The sequence below is a fragment of the Lithobates pipiens genome, unplaced genomic scaffold (genome assembly GCF_037356315.1).
Source record: "Lithobates pipiens isolate NorthernLeopardFrog02 unplaced genomic scaffold, aLitPip1_a1.2 Scaffold_18, whole genome shotgun sequence".
In the NCBI taxonomy this organism is placed as follows: Eukaryota; Metazoa; Chordata; class Amphibia; order Anura; family Ranidae; genus Lithobates; species Lithobates pipiens.
The window spans coordinates 197,925,669-197,947,388 of record NW_027507758.1 but is presented as its reverse complement, the minus strand read 5'-3'; the positions used below and the strand labels follow the sequence as shown (position 1 = coordinate 197,947,388).

Here is a 21,720-nt window from a genome sequence, read left to right as displayed (position 1 = left end):
AAGCGTGGTGAGGGCAGACCATGGCTTACTCTGGGAAGGAATAAGGTTCTTGTGGCCAAGGCCTTTCCCTTGGTGGGGAACCACAGGTAAAGGGCTGGGCACTACTCTTTCCCCCGGGCACAGTGGTGGCAACAGTTGGGAGCAGGCTTTCATGGTTGTTTTCTGTCTTTTCTCTTGCTTTCAGGGTAAAGCACAGGACAGAGCTCAGATACAGCCTCCAAGGAGAATGTGTGCTCTGTGGGACAAAACTTGGGCCCAATTGGGAGAAGCCAGTTTTCCCTGAATGTGTCCGTAATATATCTAAGGATGACTCCATGACTGAGTGTCAGAAGATCTTTTCGTCAGTTAAAGATGAGATCGTATCCACCTTCAAATCGTTTAGAGGAATGATGGATAGGATGCAGGGTCCCTCAGTGCCCTTATCTAGGGCGGCAAGCTTACCTTCCCTGTCTGAGCCCAGTCAGGAGGATAGGGAAGACAGGGAGAGGGAGCCCAGGTCGCTGGCCTCTTCCCAGGTGGACTCCGGGTCTGACTCAGAGGAAGAGGGTCCAGGTACAAATTAACATTGGATGATGTGGGGGATCTGTTAAAAGCGATCTATGACACCCTAAAGGTCAGAGAGGAGTCAGTACAGCTTTCTAAGCATGACCTCGTGTATCGGGGATGTCTGCTCAGAAATCCAGAGTTTTCCCTGTGCACAAATCTTTAGTGGAAGTGATCTTGCTGGTGTGGGAGTACCCTGGGAGGAGACCGTTCTTTTCGAGCAGTCTCAATCGTAGATTTCACTTCGAGAAGGATGAGGCCCAGCCTTGGAACAAGGTTCCTAAGTTGGATGCGACACTAGCTAAGGTCTCTAAGAATACTGATCTGGCCTTCGATGACCTAGGATCACTTAAGGACCCAATGGACAAGAGGGGTGATGTGCTGTTGAAGAGGGCTTGGGATGCCTCCTCTATTGCACTCAAGCCTACCCTTGCAGCCACCTGTGTGGCTAGAAATTTGGAGTGCTGGTTAACCCAGTTACAGACACATATTTCTGCAGGCATGTCCCGACAGCAGCTGTTAAAGACCTTTCCCTTATTGTTTAAGGCTGTTGGTTTCCTAGCCGATGCTTCTGCGGAGTCAGTTAAGCTTGCGGCTAGGTCTGCGGCTTTGGTTAATGTGTCAAGATGGGCCGTATGGCTAAAAGCCTGATCGGGAGATGCAGCATCTAAGCTTAGGCTGTGTGGATTGCCTTTTTCAGGCGACCACCTTTTTGGTCCTGGTCTCCAGGAGGCCCTGGAATGTACCCAGGACAAAAAAAAGTTTTGCCTGAGAGCAGGCGTCTTTTTCGAAGTCTTAGTCAACAGAACCCAGCAGGAGACAGAGGGTCGGCATAAGAAGCACTGGTCGGGTCACAAGGGACGTGGCAGAGGAGGAATATTATTCAATCCTCCTCAATCCACCTCAAAATCCCAGTGACTCCTGTGTTCCAGTGGGAGGAAGGTTGGGCGATTTTCTCCCACAATGGATAAACGCAACTTCAAGTCCGTTTATATTAGAAATAATAAAACACGATTACAAGTTGGAGTTCAGTGCCATTCCCCCACCTACCTTCCTAGTAACCAAGTTACCCAGAGACTGGGAGAAGGCAGAGGCCCTGAGTCTGATGTTAGGAGAGCTGTTGGATCAACAGGTCATCAGCCGGGTACAAGAGGCAGAACACGGACAGGGGATATATTCCCACGTGTTCTTGGTTCGAAAGCCATCAGGCAAGTTCAGGCATATCCTCAATCTTAGGCCCCTGAACAGGTTTATCAGGTACAAACAGTTCAGGATGGAGTAGATTTTTACAATAACAAACCTCCTGTTTCCCGAATGCTTTATAGCAACAGTCGATCTCAGGAACGCATATTTGCATGTAACGATACACCAGGAATTACAGAAGTTCCTCAGGTTGACTGTAAGGGTGAACTCAGATATCTTCCACTTCCAGTTCAGAGCTCTTCCGTTTGGCCTAGCGTCCTCTCCCAGGATCTTTACGAATGTCCTGGCAGAAGCTCTAGCTCCGCTACATGTTGGGTCCATTACAATGATCCCCTACTTGGACGATCTTCTGTTAGTCGCCTGGTCCTGTCGACAGCTAGAAGAAGATCTACAGGAGGCGCAACTCTTCCTGCGTTCTCTTGGTTGGCTGATCATTCAGGACAAGTCCCAGTTGATTCCAACCCAGGAAGTACTGTATCTGGGTTTCAGAACTTCCTCTGTGGAAGGGGGGGTGTTTCTCCCACCAGAGAAGATAGAGAAGGTAGGTCTGGCAGTAGCACGGCTTCAGACCAATCAGGAAGCCCAGCTCAGAGATGTCATGACAGTGGTAGGCTTAATGACATGCTGTTTCCCAGCAGTCCCTTGGGCAAGGATCCACCAGCGCCCGCTGCAGGCTCTTTTGCTGCCTTACTGGGATGGCAGTCAACAGAGTTTGGATCATCCCATACAAATACCCACAAGGGTCAAGAGGGCTTTGTGTTGGTGGCGAACCAGTCACAACCTAGACAGGGGTCTGTTGTGGTTCAGATCAGCAGCTCGGGTGCTGAGAATAGACGCCAGCTCTTTCGGCTGGGGTGCACACCTGGAGAAAGATCTGGCTCAAGGATCCTGGTCTCAGACGGAAGCCAGAGGGTCCTCAAATCAGAGGTAATTGCTGACAGTCCAGAGGACGATGGTGGCCTTCCAGCAAAAGATAAGGGGACAACACCTTCAAGTAAGATCAGACAATGTAGTTTTTGTCGCTTATATAAACGTGCAGGGGGGAACCAGGAGCCCTGCTTTGCAGAAGATAGCGGGAGAGATTTTCTCTTGGGCCGAGTTCAATCTAGCATCGCTATCAGCGGTTCATCTAAAGGGGACTCAGAACTCACTGGCAGACTTTCTCAGTCGCCAATGTGTAAAACGAGACGAGTAGTCTCTCAACCAGGAGGTGTTCGAGCAGGTGTTGAGGACTTGGGCCATACCAGTGGTGGATTTGTTCACTTCAGAAAGCAACAGGAAGGTTGCTCAGTTCTTTTCCCTGCACTCTCGGGATCAAGCCAAAGGGATAGATGCCTTCGCCAGTGCATGGCACTAAGGCCTGTGCTATGCCTTTCCCCCAGTAAGACTGTTGGCGGCAGTCCTTCAGAAGTTTCAGACCCAGGCAACAGATCTCATCCTAATGGCTCCATTCTGGCCAAGAAGGGCTTGGTTTGCAGTCCTACAGAAATTGGCAATATATCCTCCGATTCCTCTTCTGAGGAGGGAGGATCTAGTTACACAGGGTCCTATCCGGCATCCTGAAATGGAGACCCTCAGGCTTGCAGCGTGCTATCTGAGGAACAGCTGCTGAGGGCCCAAGGTTTTTCAGAAAGGGTCATTAAGACTCTTAGAATGCCGTAAGCCAGTGACCAGGACCATTTACACCAAGGTGTGGAAGAGGTTCAAATTCTGGCTGATGGAACAGGGCCAGAAAGATCCAGGTATTCCAGCTTTGCTGGATTTCTTCCAGGCAGGGGTGGAATTAGGGCTTTCTGTCAGCACCCTGAAGGTCCAGGCTGCTGCCTTAGGCGTCTTTCTTCAGGTCCCCCTGCAGCAAGATTTCTTTAAAGCCTGTCCCTCCTGGGACTTAACCTTGGTGCTTGGTGCTCTCACAAGAAGTCCCTTCGAGCCTCTGGAGAAATCTGATGTTAAATGGGTTTCTCTAAAAACAGCTTTTTTGATTGAAATTACCTCAGCTAGGAGAGTGAGTGAGTTGCAGGCACTCTCGATTAGAGAGCCTTTTTTGTTGATTTTGAAGGATAGGGTTGTGCTCAAAACAAATCCTAGTTTCCTCCCCAAGGTTGCTTCTGCTTTTCACAGAACGCAAGACATTATTCTGCCAACATTTTACTCCTCCTCAGAGGGTGATAAGGAAGAAGGATTTAGTTTAGTTTATGTTAGGCGTAGCCTTTTAGTTTATTTAAAAGTTGGCAAAGAATTCAGGAAATCTGAATCTTTGTAAATTTTGCGGGGTCACGCAAAGGACTTAAAGCATCTAAATCCACCACTGCCAGATGGATTAGAATGACGGTTTTAGAGGCATACAGGTTGGCAGGGAGGCAAGCGCCTCTAGTTAAGGCACATTCAACTAGGGCGGTGTCAGCTTTGTGGGCAGAGAAGGCCGGTGCCACTCCGGAGGAGGTCTGCAGAGCGGCGACTTGGTCCAGCTACTCCACGTTTGCGAAACATTACCGCTTGGACCTGGCAGTGTCTAAATCTACTATTTTCCAAATGTATTTGTCTAGTGATTGTTCAAGCTTCGACTTGAGAAGAAAATTCTTCCTCCTTATGCTAGAGCACACGTATCCAGGGCGATTAGTGCCTATTGGGTGCATCAGGCCTCTATGGCTCAGATGTGGAAGGCTGCGACTTAGTCTTCGGGTTCATATGTTTATCAGATATTATCAAATCGATATTAAAGTGGTTGTAAACGGTTACAAACCACTTTGACCTACAGGTAAGCCTAGATTAAGGTTTACCTGTAGGTCCAAGAAATATCTCCTAAACCTATATGGTTTAGGAGATATTTGCCCGAAAACGGGCACCGCTGTCTATGGCGCATGCACCGTAGACAGTGGCACGCAGGCGCACTGAGCGCGGCATTCTCAGAGACGGAGCTGCCGCGTGTGTCGGCTCCCGTGCGCATGTGCGGGAGTGATGTCATCGCGGCTTCGCTGAATGACAGCGGCGTAGCTGCGAGACCCCACCAAGAAGATGGATGCGGCGGACTGTGATGCATAGTAGTCCATTATGCTTTGCCTTTGCAGGGAATGAAAGAGGAAGTAAACTCATCAGGGTTTACTTCCTCTTTAAAGGTCATGAGGATATTGCCTTTGGGCACAGTATACTGCAGGCTGCAGTATGAGTCCTCTGGCCTCCTGTTTTTTGTTGTCTCCCTCCCTTCAGTTGCCATTGCTATGGGATATCCCACATAGTAACTACTATGGCCCTGTGTCCCCTGATGTAAGAAAAGAAAACAGGATTTTTAAAACGGCTTACCCGTAAAAATCCTTTTCTTTGATGTACATCAGGGGACACAGAGGTCCCTCCATTCTTGGTATACACTTGTATCGCTTGGCTACAAAACTGAGGACTCAGTAATGGGAGAGTTTATATAGGGAGTACACACCTTGCCTTAGGGGCATGCCAGTGTCCATCACCTATCGGTCCGGTATATAACCCACATAGTACTGTAACTACTATGACACTGTGTCCCCTGATGTACATAAAAAAAGGATTTTACAGGTAAGCTGTTTTAAAAATCCTGTTTGTTTTTCTTTTATTTTGTAGGACCCACACTGCTGTTAAGATAGCCCCGTGTTACAGTGCACCAGTAATCCATGTCTTGGATGCTTCCAAAAGTGTTGTGGTAGTAAGTTATAATCATTTTACAATATCTAAGGTGCAGAACAGTTAATTATAGTAAGTTGAATAAATGTAAAGCCAAACTCCAGGCACATTTAAAAACGCCTATTATGCAGGTATGTGTACCTCACAGTCATAACATGCATTATCTAACTAGTAAACTAGTAAAAATAATGAATCCCAGCCAATCAGATTAGCTACTTGTATATGTACCAACAAGGAGCATGGTGACTGAAAATTGAGAAGAGAACTTGGCTCATTAGTTTGGTGCTGCTCCTCTATTGCCCAATTACAATTAGGATAGGGAAAGTACCTATATTGAATAGTACGTATAAAGGATTTGTACATATTTTCTATATTTAGGTTAAATATTAAGTAAATGATATATAAACTGTTGGATGTGTGCTTGATTTTAATGTCTTTAACCCTAAAAGTTAAAGCTTTAGGCCCATTTCATTGTGCCATTTCCCTACAGAGGTTGCCAAAAGCTTGTTTACTAAAATAGATCAAGGCAAATTTCTCTTATTATCACTGACTGACACAGCTTCTCTCTTTAGACCATTGGGTTGTTATGCCACCTTAAGGAGAGGACTAGGAATTACATGTTAACATGTGATAATAATGGTCCCTTGGGTAACAACCCCTCAGCATGCTACTGCAGCCTCCATTTTATTTTGCCTAGTGAAGGAGAATGACTTGGGACCCATGCGGGCCCATTGGTCCGTTGCTTTTTCTGCACCCCCCTGTGGGGGATGCTGCATGTGGCTGCTGAGCGGTGTGTGTGTGTGTGTCTGTCTGTACAGGGGCTCTCTGGGGGGGGGGGCTCTCACCTGTGGAGGGGGGGCTGCGCTTGGCTGGCTGTGCCCTGTGATGTTTTTTTTTTATTTCCCTGCAGGTGCCTGTGAGGCTGTGTCTGTGATCTCTGCAGCACTGATCATTGCCATTTTCTATCACTGTCCCTCATGGTTTTTCAGTGTCGGTGCCCATCTTGGGTATGGACAAGTGACAGCATGCTCTCCTGTTTCTCGGCGGCCATTTTCCCTGTGGTTTTGTCCTTTATACTGGATGCCCGGCGGCCATTTTCTCAAAGCCTGAGCATGTTTTTTCAGCATTCTCTATAGACAGCATGTGTCCCTGTAGTCCGGCGGCCATTTTCCCATCGATTTATGTCCTTATGCTGGACGCTTGGTGGCCATTTTTTTGAGCCTTTCAGCTCCATAAGCAGCAGCTTTGAATGACACAGAGTGAATTCCTCTGCACCTGGGAGCTGTCAGAGAACACGGGCACTACTTGCTGGACAGTGCAGAACCTGTCAGGGTGGTGAGTCCTGTGGGAAAGAGCCCCTCAGCCAGAAGCAGTAAGGAGGGTGGGACCATCACTTTCCTAAGTCCCCAGTAGGTGGCAGGGTAGGGTTTGCATGGCTTCAGAGACTGGTGTTTCTTCCCCCGAAATCCAGGCAATTGCAACCGGTTCGCCTGCCGAATGCGCGGTGCCCCTGGACGCTTTTTCGGCAGTCCTCAATTCGTTTGTTGCCAAGACGGAGGCGGTGCGTGGGCGTAAGATGCTATAAAGTGGCCCCTGCCCCCCCCCCCCCGCCCTCCGGGGAGAGCTCTGATGCAGACTTGGGCCTTGCTGAGGCTGGTGACCCCTGCTATCTATCATTTCAGATGCTGAGCAGGACCGTTCGGATCCATGCGCGTTAAAGTGCTTATTGGAGCACTTATCACAGCTGTGCGTGATACCCTGAAAATTCAGGAGCCAGCAGATCCCTCTGCTGATGTAGCGGTCCCTTTTGGGTCCCATGAGCCAGCCCATTCACCTAAGATGTTCCCGTATCTGACTTATTTTGACAAGTTCATTTACAAGGAATGGGGTCGACTGCAACGGACCTTTTTGGTCCCCAAATATATGGCGGTACGTTACCCCTTTGCGGAAAGCCTTCTCAAGAAGTGGTTGGCTCCTCTGGTCGTGGACCCCCTAGTATCCAGGTTAAACAAAGTAACCACGATCCTGGTAGAGGGGACTCCTGCATTTAAGGATCCCACGGACAGGAAGGCCGAGGCAGTGACTCGTTCCTTGTTTACGGTTGTGAGGTCAACCATGCGACCAGTACTGGCATCCGCACTTGTGTCGCAGACATTAACTGAGTGGGCAAAACGGTTGCACCGTGCATTGGGAGAACAGGCTTCTCCTGTCTGCGTGGAACTAGCAGACCAACTAGTGCAGGCCTTAAGTACATTTGTGACGCGGCCCTGGATACCCTCCAGGGCTTCAGTGTCAGCAGTGGTGCTGAGGCACCTGATTTGGTTAAAATGCTGGTCGGCTGACCAGGCATCCAAGAAAACGCTGACGGAACTACCCTTCCTGGGCGACCGGCTCTTTGGAGCCTCTTTGGATGACATTATTAAAAATGCCACAGGTGGTAAGAATACACTACTTCCACAGGCCAGGAAGGCTAAGGAGCCACGCCATAGGCAAGGGCCCTCATTTTCGGCTCGAATGGCTTTCGTCTGCCTGGAGGTTCGGGCACACGTCCCCAGCCCGACAGGACGACTTCTGAAGGACAAAAGCGTCCCTGGAACCGCAAGCCTGCAAGCAAAAGTGCCACCGCATGAAGAGGGGTCGCCTTTGGGAGTTTGCAGCCTGGTGGACCTCTCGGCTGTCCGACCAATGGGTCTGCGATCTGATTTCCTCTGGCTACAAGATGGAGTTCCTCTCTTGTCCTCAAAACAGATTCTTCCCCTCCAGCATACCCGTACTCCCGGTTGGGAGGCCCTCTTGGGGGTGGTTAGAGAGCTGCTGAATCATGGGGTGATAGTACCTGTTCCAGGATCGGTGCGTTTCCAGGGATTCTTCTCAAACTGTTTGTAGTCCCCAAGAAGGAAGGGGTACGTCCAATCTTGGACCTAAAAGCCCTCAATTACTTTGTAAGGCTGGATTCACACCTATGCATTTTTAGTGCTTTTTGCCGATTTGCACTACAGTCCATTTAACATGGTTTCCTATGGAGCACGTTCTGTAGTCAGCAAAATGCAAAAAGCACTAAAAACGCGGGATCGTGATCGTGGTTTACCTAGACCAGGCATGTCCAAAGTCCGGCCCGCGGGCCAATCGCGGCCCGCAGTCCGGTTTTGAACGGCCCGCCTGGTGTGCTGCGGGATCAGGGCTGTCAAATGAGCCGATCCCCGTCACTGTGAGAAGCTCCGTCGGCTTCAAAAGTGAAAGTAAAGTGCAGAGGAGTGTGCTGCGCTCTCTGCTTCCCCCTACAGTGCAGTACCCGGCTGAATGAGGAAATGGAATGGAAAGGTACTGTACTACAAGCTAGATTCGTTTTAAAAAGGCTTTATTTATGTGTATGTGTGTGTGTGCATGTGTGTCTGTATGTGTGCATGTGTGTCTGTATGTGTGCATGTGTGCATGTCTGTCTGTATGTGTGTGTGTGTGCATGTCTGTATGTATGTGTGTGTGTGTGTGTGTGTGTGTGTGTGTGTGTGTGTGTGTGTGCGCATGTCTGTATGTATGTGTGTGTGTGTGCATGTATGTATGTATGTGTGTGTGTGTGCATGTCTGTATGTATGTGTGTGTGTGTGTGTGCATGTCTGTCTGTATGTGTGTGTGTGCATGTCTGTATGTATGTATGTGTGTGCATGTCTGTCTGTATGCATGTGTGTCTGTATGTATGTATGTGTGCATGTGTGTATGTGTGTGTGTGCATGTGTGTCTGTATGTATGTGTGTCTGTGCATGTCTGTATGTATGTGTGTGCATGTGTGTCTATATGTGTGTGTGTGTGTGCATGTCTGTCTGTATGTATGTGTGTGTGTGTGTATGTGTGTCTGTATGTGCATGTGTGTCTGTGTGTGTGTGCATGTGTGTGTGTGTCTGTGCATGTATGATTGCATGTGTGTGTGTGTGTCCATGTATGTCTGTATGTATGCGTATGTGCATGTGTGTCTGTATGTATGTGCGTGTATGTCTGTCTGTATGTGTGTGCATGTATGTGTGTCTGTATGTGTGTGCAGCATGTGTGTCTGTATGTATCTGTGTGCATGTATGTGTGTGTGTATGTATGTCTGTATGTGCGTGTATGTATGTGCGTGTATGTCTGTATGTATGTATGTGCCTGTATGTATGTATGTATGTACGTGTGTGCATGTGTCTGTATGTGTGTGTGTGCATGTGTCTGTATGTATGTAAGTATATGCATGTGTCTGTATGTGTCTGTATGTGTATGCATGTGTCTGTATGTGTGTATGTCTGTGTGTATGTGTATGCATGTGTGTTACTTTTAATCCAGACCCCCCCCCCCCCCCATTCTTGTACCATCAGAACTGCTTTTGTGGTGCTTGTGTGTGTGATAGCAGCCAGGATTGCTGCTCCTCTGAAAAGCAATCCATATACAGATCGCTTTTCAGAGGCATTTGAAAGGTGGTAAAGAGGCATTATGTTGCCTCCTCACCACCTGTTTTAAGCCCGTAAATGTAGCATCACTATACCGCAACTGTGCAGTCTACACAGTTGCGGGGTAGTTGCAGTGCAGGCCCATTCACCCTGAGCATACCTCCAGCTGCAGCCACAACATGTGTACACCCCCAGCTGCTCCCTCTGCAGCTAAAGGGGGAGAAGTTGGGGGTGGTAAAAACAGCTTAACCATGTAGTTTTACTGCCCCTCCAATAAGCCCTTGGTTCACATCTGCATGGCTGCATGCTGTGTGTAGGGCAGCCCATGCATTTCAATGGGCTTCCATACCCACAAAAATGCAGGGAAAGAAGTCCCAGAGCTTTTTTTTTTTTTTTATTGCGCTGCACCAAAAGCACCCCATGTTTCCAATGTGTGGGGTACCATTAAGACTTAACGGTACCCCTAAAGAACAGAGCATTCGTCTGTGTGTCGGGCAAACGAGCGCAACAAAGGCACGAGAATTTTTGTTGGGCCAGGTATGAGTGCTCGAATGACCGAATTTTAATGGTTCAAAGAATGTCAGGCAAAATGGTCGGCCCTCACACATGTTCACTTCATCGAATCTGGCCCTCTTTGAAAAAAGTTTGGACACCCCTGACCTAGACGATCTCCTCCTTGGAGCATCTTCCGCCTCAGGATTAGAGGAAGATGTGGCGATCACCATGCAGACCCTGCAGGAATTTGGGTGGCTGTTGAACCTAAAGAAGTCGGTGATTGTACCGACTCAGCATTTGGAGTACCTAGGCTTGCTGCTGGACTCCATGGAAGCGAGAGTGTTTCTTCCTTCAGACAAGCTGCAGACTCCCAGAGCCACGTTAAAACTGCTTATGAACCGCAGGTGGTCGTCGCTATGCTTCTGTATGCGAGTCCAGGGTCTCGTGGTGGCCTCCTTCGAGGCAGTACCGTATTCCCAGTTTCACACCAGAGTCTTGCAGAAGGAGATTTTGACAAAGTGGGACAAATCTCTGTTCCTGGATCGGCAGATTCAGGTGAGCCAGTTAGTCAGGGATTCCCTCATCTGGTGGCTCAGGTCCTCGGTACTTTAGTCCTGGAAGTCGTTCCTACCTCTGAAATGTACAGTGATCACAACGGACGCCAGCCTACCTGGCTGGGGTGGAGTAATGGGAGTTCAGTCGACTCAGGGCCTTTGGTCGATGGAGGAATCCAAGTTGCCGATCAATCTGCTCGATCTGAGAGCGATCATGCTATGCCTCTCCACATGGTCGATGAGACTGCGAGGGCGTCCGATCAGGATCCAGTCAGACAATACCAGGGTTGTGGCATATGTCAATCACCAAGGAGGAACAAGAAGCTCGGCCGCCGCACGGGAGGTCACTCACATACTTAGGTGGGCAGAGCGACATGTACCGGCCCTGTCGGCCATTTAAATCCCGGGAGTGGAGAACTGGCAGGCGAACTATCTAAGTCACCAGATGCTGGACCCAAGAGAATGGGCATTGCATCCGGAGGTGTTCAGGCTACTGTGCCTGCAGTGGAGCACACCAGACGTGGATCTTCTGGCCTCCCGTCTCAATCGGAAGGTGCTGAGATTCGTGTCCATGGGCAGACGCGCTGGTGGCTCCCTGGGATCAGTACCAGCTGATCTACGCCTTTCCTCCACTAAAACTGTTACCACGTCTGCTTTGCAGAGTGGAAGCCAAGGACATCCCAGTAATACTGATTGCCCCAGATTGGCCTCAGCGTCCTTGGTACGCAGACCTAGTGTGCCTGGTGGCAGACGTTCCCTGGTGACTGCCCTTGCCAGAGGACGTTCGGTCTCAAGGTCCAATTCTCCATCCTGCCTTACCATCACTGGCTTTAACGGCATTACTATTGAGGGCCAGGTGTTGAGGAACTGGGGTCTTTCGGACTTGGTGATCCCAACTATGCTGAGAGCACGGAAATATTCTTCTCGGAAGATAGATCAACGTACCTGGAAGGCCTACATCTCCATGTATGAGGTGAAAGGATGGTGTCTGCACTCCTTTTCTGTATCCAGGATCCTGCTATTAATACAGCAAAGTATAGACCAGAAATTAGTTTTAAGCACTATTAAGGGACAAATATCAGAAGTACTATTAAGGGACAAATATCAGCTTTGGCTGTCTTTTTTATTTTTTTTTATTTTTTTTTTTTTCAGCGATCCCTGGCGTCTTACTCTCTAGTGAGCACTTTTCAAGGGGTCCGATGTGTAGTTCCTCCGGTATGTCCACCGTTACCCCCATGGAGTCTGAATCTGGTGTTATCAGCGCTTCAGAAACCGCCATTTGAATATATCAGAAAGATTCCCCTGTTGACTCTTTCCCAGAAAGTGGTCTTTCTGGTGGCCATCACTCAGCCAGGAGGGTTTCGGAACTGGTGGCCTTGGCCTTTCCAATTATAAAGGATAGCTCAAAACATAATGAGAACTACCATGCAATCACCTCAATTCACAGAAATTGAATATATGGGTAGCTGCCAACATTGAAATGTGTCCCCACACCTTTATAAACACACAAAAAAAAGTGCTACCTGTAATTACTAATGTACATGTATGGATAATTTAAAGAAAATAAAAGTAGATGTAGCGCAATAATGTAGTCTCTGTAAAGTGAAGTCTCATCCACATAAGAGCTAAAATATGTGCTCTTAATAGTTTGCACAAAATGCGCCCCTACTCCTAAACTTTAATTGTATATTATATTAAATACTGTTATGTGCACAAAACATCATATTGGTGGACATCAATCCTGAATCCAAGGGGCAGTCCATCTGGCTATAACCCCTCAGCCTGCTTCCTGCAGCTCAATTTTTTTCTGCCTAGTGAAGAAGGGCCTAGGCTCCCTGCCGGGACCATCGGTCCAGGGGATTTTTTTCTGGATTTTGCCTTTTGCGCAAGATGTTGATCCTATGATCTTCTATCAACAGCCGGCTGGGTGACAGGCTGGATAATATAGATCCTTGTAGTCTCCCCAGCCTAGCCATTGAGTGTGCGCAGGCCCTAGCTACGTGCTGGGTCAGCCACAACATGCCCCTCAGGCTCCAGGGGCAGCCGGTGAGCTACATGCTCCGGGTCACACATATGACTGGACTATGGATGTCTTTGTCACAGTGTGCCGTGGCCAGCAACCACCCTGTACTGCTCGGGTGTGGGTCTGTGATGGGACGCCTCCAGCTTGTCCGGACGGTAAGTACAGCTCTCCCTGCCTCGGCAGGACAGAGCAGCTGGGCATTCCCTGGGAGGTAGATTAGGGGGTCCCTCTTCTCCATGTATGCCCACCCTCCCTGCGGGCGATGCTGCATGCCTGAAGTGTGTTGCAGTGTATGTACCTGGGCCGGGGTCCTCTGGGGGGCTCTGACCCTTGGCTAGGGGCTGTGCTGGCTGTCTGTGTTCATGTGTCATCTGTCTCTCTGCTGGTGTCTGTGCGCTTTGCATGTGCTACTGCCATAGCGCTGACCACCGCCATTTTCTGTGTAGTCTGTGTACGGCATGGACATTGGCCATTTTCTGTTAGTATCTGTGAGCAACATGGTGGTTGGCCATTTTCCTAGTGTGTTTTTTTTTTACTATTCGAGAATGACTCAGTGACAGCACGGCGCAGCACTCGGTCAGGGGGGTGAGTCCTGCGGTGGGGCCCCTCAGTCTGTTGGCAGCTCGGAGGGTGGGATTGAGCACCTTGTCCTAAGTCCCCAAGGGTGGAAGATAGGGTGGGCCAGCATGGCGTCAGAATCTGGCGTTCTTCCCCAGATTTCCCTGCAATTGCAACCGGCTCGCCTGCAAATAGTGCAGTGCCTTTGGACACTTTGTCGGTCATCCTTGAAACGTGCGTTGCCAGGGTGGAGGCGGCAAGGGGGTTAAAAAACGGACCTCAGAACAGGATCCCCTTAAAGTACAGCGTGTACCAATTGGGAATCAGAAAACACCAAAAAAAAAATGTTAACAAATTTATTAAAAAGGATGGAAGGGTGTTTTACCAATCACCACAGAGAACCTCCAATGCAGGGAGAATGGGACAAAAGGTTTGAAACCCCAGATGGAACCATCTGCCTCCACAGACAGATGGGCTATCACGATAGGGGTTAACGACAACCCTCCAATCCAGGACAGCAACACTATAATAGGGACCCTTATGCTAATGGGGGTGGACCAGAGAGACCTTACAATTATTATGGGCCCAATGTACCATCTAATCAGGGTCCATATGGTGGTTCCCAGCCTTATTTTGATTATTGGAGAGGCGACCAGGATTTTGAATATGGGTTAGAGACACAGAACCGATTCTTTCCCTTGCGGGATAAAGATGGCCCAGTCAATCAAGGCCCACATAATTACATACAAAGTGGGAGGGAACATGGCGATCCTAGAGTGGACCCCTCTGATCCATAATAAATAGTCAGACTCAACAAAGCTGGGGTTTTCCCAGGGCCAATCGGGGCATAAAGAGGGGAATCGAAAACAAAGAGGAACCAGAGGGGGAGGAGAGCACAATCTAAAAAAAATCAAAGAAGTAAGTGGTGAAGGTATCTTTAATCTAAGCTCCCAGACTCTCACGAAATCTGAGACTGCACTTCTTAATAAGGGCTTGAAGTATGCACCCCCAAAGAAATTGTATAAATTCCAAACCTATATGGACATCCACAAGTATGTCCGTAGGATTAACATAGAGGCATTTTGCAACTATCCCTGCTAAGCAGTGTGATAGTGTACAGCAGGAGTATTTGCACATGGGTCTGTCAAATCCATCAACATTTAACCCCCGGGTGTTTTGGCCCCATCACTGAGGGCCGGTTCACACTGCGACGCGAGGCGAGGCGACACGGCTCGCCTCGCCTCGCTCCCGCAAGTCGCCCCCATTCTGTACAATGGAACCGTTCTGAGAGGAGCGACTCGAGTCGCTCCGACTCAGAAAAAAGGTTCCTGTACTACTTTGGGGCGACTTGCATTGACTTCTATACAGAAGTCCTCTGCAAGTCGCCGCTGAGGTCCGTGCAGGTCGCGGCGAGGCAAGTCGGAGACGCCTCGCCGCGCATCGCTGTGTGAACCGGCCCTTAAGGTTTATAGGGATGTTCTCTTGAGGGATCTATAATCCTTCAAGAGTACGAATTGTAAGATGGAAAAAAATTTGGAGGAAGGTTTGGATTCATTATGTAAATAATAAGAATCTGGTAATGCGTCCTGCGGACAAAGGGGGAGGGGGGGAGTGGTCCTTGACCGTAAGGATTACCTTTTGGAAATGCATAATATAGTAGATGATAAAGATACTTGTGCTATTCTACTAGGCAATCTGGTGATTCAATATAAAAAAAAAAACTTTGCAGACCTTGGTGGACAGAGGTTCCCATTTGGGTATACTTAATAAGAAGGAGAAAATATTTTTGATTCCCAAAGCCGCTCGGGCCCCAGTATTGCACTATGTTCCCAAAATACACAAAAGTCTTACTTGCCCCCCTGGCCGTCCAATAGTGAGTGGTATAGACTCCATCACGGCCCAGGTGGGCAAGTATATAGATTTTTTTTCCTTCAACCTCTGGTACAACAAATGCCATCATACATTAAGGATACCCAACATGTAATTAATTTGCTGTCAGGGTTAAAACCTGGTATACACACTTTTATGGTAACAGCTGATGTTGCTTCACTGTATACCATAATCCCACATGCCACGGGAATTTCTGCAGTTAAGCATTTTTTAGATGTCTGCTACCATACCCAAGCAACAACAATCATTCATTATAGACCTGCTTGAGTATGCGCTGAGTCACAATGATTTCTGGTTTGAACACCAATTTTATCAGCAGATCCACAGAGTAGTGATGGGGGCCAAGTATGCCCCCAGCCTTGCAAATTTGTTTATGGCTAAATGGGAGGACGTCATCTATAGGAACCGGAGCCCTTTTTTGACCTTCTAGGCCAGGTATATAGGCAGGGCCGGATTAACATAGGGGCTATTGGAGCTGCAGCTCCAGGCCCCTTTCTCAAGATAGGCCCATTTGCCAAAAAAAATCAAAAAAATCGACTTCGAGAATTGTAGCTCGGCGATCAGTAGGTAGCTAAAGACCCACTCCAGCACTGGTTCAAATATGGGGCTGCTATCATCTATGGTTCCGGAGATACAGGGCTCCTTGCGCAGCCTGTCAGAAGCTGCATACAGAGCGACAGTATAAATACAAGCTGGAACACTCTGCAGCAGACGGAGAGGATGAACTCACAGTGCTTATAATAATTATTTGTAGATAACTTATGATAATTAACCCCTTGCCACCCAGGCCCATTCTGAGACTTCTCTCCTACATGTAAAAATCATCATTTTTTTTTATGCTAGAAAATTACTCAGAACCCTCAAACATTATATATTGTTTTAGCAGATATTTTATACGATATTTGCGCAGCAATTTTTTCAACTTTTTTTTGGAAAGAAACTGTTTCATTCATAAAAAAAGATCGACTATGGCTGGTCTCTGCTTAATTGGTGTAATTTCAATCCATGTCTGGCCCACTTAACCACTACGCAGTCCCTAAACATCCTTCCACAAACCTTTACATTTTTTCTTCCCAGATTACTTCATCCTCCTCTCCTATACATAGTGCCCACTGTCATACTCTCCACACTTCTCTCCTATACATAGTGCCCGCTGTCATACTCTCTACACTTCTCTCCTATACATAGTGCCCGCTGTCATACTCTCCACACTTCTCTCCTGTACATACTGCTCACTGTCATATCCTACACACTCCTCCTCTCTTGTAAATAGTTCCCACTGTCATACACTTCTCTCCTGTACATATTGCCCACTGTCATACCCTCCATACTCCTCTCCTATACATACTACTCACTGCCATACCCTCCATACTCCTCTCCTATACATAGTGCCCACTGTCATACCTCCAACACTTCTCTCCTATGCATAGCACCCACTGTCATACCCTCCGCACTCCTCTCCTGTACATACTACCCACTGTCATACCCTCCGCACTCCTCTCCTGTACATACTACCCACTGTCATACCCTCCATACTTCTCTCCTATACATAGCGCCCACTGTCATACTCTCCACACTCCTCTCCTGTACATACTACTCACTGTCATACCCTTCATACTCCTCTCCTATACATAGTGCCCACGTCATACCCTCCCTCCACACTCTTCTCCTGTAATTACTGCTTACTGTCCTACTCTCCACACTTCTCTCCTGTACATAGTGCCCACTGTCATGCCCTCCACACTCCTGTACATATTGTTCACGGTCATACCCTCCACACTCTTCTCTTATACATAGTGCCCAATGTCATACCCTCTACACTCCTCTGCTGTGCATACTGCCCACTGTCATACCCTTCACACTCCTCTCCTGTACAAAGTGTCTTCTGCCATACCCTCTGCACTCCTCTCGTGTACATAGTGCCCACTGTTAGACCCTCCACATTCCTCTCCCTCACCTGCACATACTTCCCACTTGTATACCATCCATACTCCTCTCCTATACATAGTGCCCACATCATACCCTCCCTCCACACTCTTCTCCTGTAATTACTGCTTACTGTCCTACTCTCCACACTTCTCTCCTGTACATAGTGCCCACTGTCATGCCCTCCACACTCCTGTACATATTGTTCACTGTCATACCCTCCACACTCTTCTCTTATACATAGTGCCCAATGTCATACCCTCTACACTCCTCTGCTGTGCATACTGCCCACTGTCATACCCTTCACACTCCTCTCCTGTACAAAGTGCCTTCTGCCATACCCTCTGCACTCCTCTCGTGTACATAGTGCCCACTGTTAGACCACATTCCTCTCCCTCACCTGCACATACTTCCCACTTGTATACCATCCATACTCCTCCCCTATGCCTCTTACCCACAAAAACTGTTCTTTAAAATTATATTGAATATCCTCAATGTTACCAGCTCTAGAATGGGCACTTTTGTCAGTTCAACTAAAGGAAACCTCACAGTCCTCATATTTGTTCTGCCCCATTATTAGTACTTATTTCATTTTGTAATTACTATTGTGATGTATAGAGGAACACGGGGGATGTCAGCTACTATAAATATAGCACTTGTAAAGAAAAGCGTCCCTGAAAATATTTTTGAAATGTTGACAACTATGCACTTAGGCACTGCCCAAGGGCCACAGGGTCAGTAGGGGGCCCCATGAGAGGCTCGTGATATTAAAGCGGTAGTAAACTTTTCTAACATTACTACTTTTTAGAGGCCCTGGGGTAGGTTATGCCATAATGTACAAGTATGCACAGCATATTAGCACATTAGGGTACACTTAAATTGTCAGACTGAGCCCTCCAGTGCTGTGCTGTGATCAACCGGCGGGGCCCCTGGCACTTCCATCTTCACCCGGTCTTCCTTCTGGGTTCTGTGTCTTTGGTCACTTGCCTTGGCCAGGCTGCGTTGATGTCATTCCCACACATGCATCCTCTCTCTCTCACCCCCCCCCCTTTCTCTCACATCCTCCCTCCCTTACCCCTCACACCTCTCTCACTCTCTCTCACTCTCTCTCACTCTCTCTCTCTCTCTCTCTCTCTCTCTCTCTCTCTCTCTCTCTCTCTCTCTCTCTCTCTCCTATCACAAAAAATAGTTTGCATTTTTATTTGTTTATAAAAGGCCCCACCAAAATCCTCAGCACCAGGCCCATGATATTCTTAATCTGGCCCTGTATATAATTGACGTCGTCCTCCTATGGGATGGAACCATCTCTGAATTGGAAGAGTTTTTTTTTTTACTATCATTAATGATAATGAGAGGGTCATTAAGTTTGTTTATGAGGCAAGTTAGCAGAAGATCAATTTTTTAGATCTGACAATTACCGAAAGGGTGATACATTTAAAACCGTTTCTTTAAAAAAACGGACAGGAACGCCTTCATACCAAGGGGGAGTTGCCACCACGACTCATGATTGTAATCAGTACCAAAAAGTCAATTTCTGAGAATGAGGTGAAACTGTACTGATATCAGCGATTACAGGATTCAGGCAGGTATCTTAAGGAAGAGATTGGAAGAGAAGGGATACGAGTTGGAATCTTTAAAGGAGATAATGGAACAAATAGGGGGAATTGATCGCTCTATACTGTTGAATGATGGCCCAAAAAAAAGTAGAGAGAGACCGGTTACCATTTATTACCACATTCTCAACACAACCTTATTTGATCAAAAAATTGCTTCAGAAGCATTGCCATTTGTTGGGGAATGATAGGATCATTAAAACGTTTTTGCCCGGCTAGGCCACAGGTGATCTTTAGGGGAGTACCTTCCCTTTGCAATAAAATAATGTGGTGGATCCACCTACTAAGAAGATTTATTTTTTCCAAAACCTTTCAGGATACCACCAGTGCTGCAAATGCAAGATCTGTGTACTCAATAAAAGTAGACAGAGAAAAACTAAAACCTTTTTCTCTACCAGTACATCTAGAGAACATAAAATAGAACTGTTCATTACTTGTAGCTCTACAGGAGTTGTGTATTTGTTACAATGCCCTTGTGGGTTCCAGTATATTGGCAGGACCAAACGCACCATGCAGGTGCGTTTGGGTGAACACATTACTAATATAAAAAATGGATTTAGGTTTCATTCAGTATTGAAACATTATGCCCCCAATCATAACTGTAACCCCGCAAACACATTGTTCTTGGGAATTGACAAATAAAGTGCCCATTGGAGGGGAATTATCCAAGTTGGAGATGGCTTGTATACATAGGGTACGCTGCTATACCCCATATGGCCTAAATGTTGAAGTCAATGTTAATTTGTTTATAGATAATAGTTAGGGTGTGGTGACAATGAGTATTGTAAACCCACTCTGAGTTCTTGGTGACTGGTAATCTGATTAGATCATATACGGGGTAGTCTTTATACCCATGCTTATAAAGGTGTACATGCACCTATTTACGTAAATAAATGGGTTTTATCTAGTACCATATAATTAATGAATAATTATTATATATTTTTTGTAGGTAAAGGTCTTAGTTCTTAAATAGGGCTTTGGCCAGTGATCTATTAATTATATATTTTTTTTCATAGAAAATTATTTAAATTGGGCATAACTATATACCACAAATTTTGTGGTTGAAATTCAAGGATCATGGTTATCAATTTTTTTGCTGATTGAATTTCGGTCACTTTTTCTTTAACCACTTGCTTACTGGGCACTTAAACCCCCCTCAGTCCAAGACCAATTTTCAGCTTTCAGCGCTGATGCACTTTGAGTGACAATTACGCGGTCATACAACACTGTACCCAAATGAAATTTTTATCATTTTTTTCCCACAAATAGAGCTTTCTTTTGGTGGTATTTAGTTACAGCTCGGAGTTTTATTTTTTGCTAAACAAACAAAAAAAGATGCAAAAAAAAAAAAAAAAAAAAAAAAATCATGTTTTAATAGTTTGTTATAAAATTTTGCAAACGGGTCATTTTTCTCCTTCATTGAAGTGCGCTGATTAGGCGGCACTGATAGGCTGCATTGGTGGGCACTGATGGGCTGCATTGGTGGGCACTGATGGGCTGCATTGGTGGGCACTGATGGGCTGCATTGGTGGGCACTGATGGGCTGCATTGGTGGGCACTGATAGGCTGCACTGGTGGGCACTGATAGGCTGCACTGGTGGGCACTGATAGGCATAGTTAAGGCGGCACTAATAGGCACAGATAAGGCGGCACCGATGGGCACAGATAAGGCGGCACTGATGGGCAAAGATGGGCACAGATAAGATGGCACGGATGGGTGGCACGGATGGGTGGCACATATGGGCACTGATAGGTACCACAGATAGATGGGACTGATGGGCACTGATAGGTGGCACTGATAGGTGGCTCTGATAGGTGGCACTGCTGGGCACTGATGGGCGGCACTGATGGGCGGCACTGGGGTGCAGCACCTTTGAGGCAGATTTTGGGTGGCACTGTGGGTGGCACTGTGGGCACTGCTGGGTGGCACTGTGGGCACTGCTGGGTGGCACTGTGGGTGGCACTGTGGGCACTGCTGGGTGGCACTGACAGGGGGCACTTACTTTATTTCAGGATGGCACTGCGGGTGGCAGGTGGGCACTGGCAGGGGGCAGGTGTCCGCTTGAATTGCTGGCCGTGATCGGGACTGATGTCCCGAACACGGCCGCCGGCGATCGGCTTTTTTTTTTTCTCCTCGCGCTGTCAGCGCGAGGAGGAATACTAGCCGATTACCGGCTCCGTTTTATCACATGATCAGCTGTCATTGGCTGACAGCTGATCACGTGATAAGGGGTCGGGATCGACCCCTTACACGGATCGGTGATCAGGCGAGTCTCACGGACTCGCCGATCACAGAGCGCGCCGCGCGCGCCCCTCAGGGGGCGCGCAGGCCGCTCGTAACCGGGACGACGTCAATAGACGTAGTCCCGGCAATCTAGGTCCGCGCTAATGCCGTCATTCGGCAATAGCGCGGTACCCAAGTGGTTAAAAACATTTTCCAATTAAATTTGATATTTTTTTATATTCTTTAATTTAAAATGTTTTTTAATCCTAATAATGTATCATAAGGTATAGCTACATGTGAGTCAAATATACGTGTAGGTTGAATAAAGATTATATGGCTTTTTTTTTTTTTTTTTGGCATTGCATGGTCAGGGATGTAACTTTTGTTATGAAAGGGTATCTGCCCTGCTTTTAATGGCAGTGGGTTTGCATTGTAAGGGCGCCTACCCTTATCTAAGATGGCCTTTTCTGTATATTGATGTCAGGAGCTCAGAGCGGGGCGTTCCCGCTCTGTCCTGCTTTTTAATGGCCGAGGTAGAGCGCTCACATTGTGAGGGCGCCTGCCCTTATCCAAGATGGCCTTCTTGTGTATGGACGCTAGGAGCTCAGAGTGGGGCGTTCCAAAA

General features: G+C 47.5%; 1 protein-coding gene across 3 annotated transcripts in view; it reads left to right on the top strand.

Annotated features, from left to right (window-relative positions):
• MTR (5-methyltetrahydrofolate-homocysteine methyltransferase) overlaps positions 1–21,720 on the top strand; it is a 1,186,028-nt gene that overhangs the window by 869,826 nt on the left and 294,482 nt on the right. For all 3 annotated transcript variants that reach the window (XM_077486511.1, XM_077486510.1, XM_077486509.1), the window contains exon 25: positions 5,338–5,419. In XM_077486511.1, the coding sequence (XP_077342637.1) occupies positions 5,338–5,419 (82 nt within the window). The remainder of the gene's footprint in view (positions 1–5,337; positions 5,420–21,720) is intronic.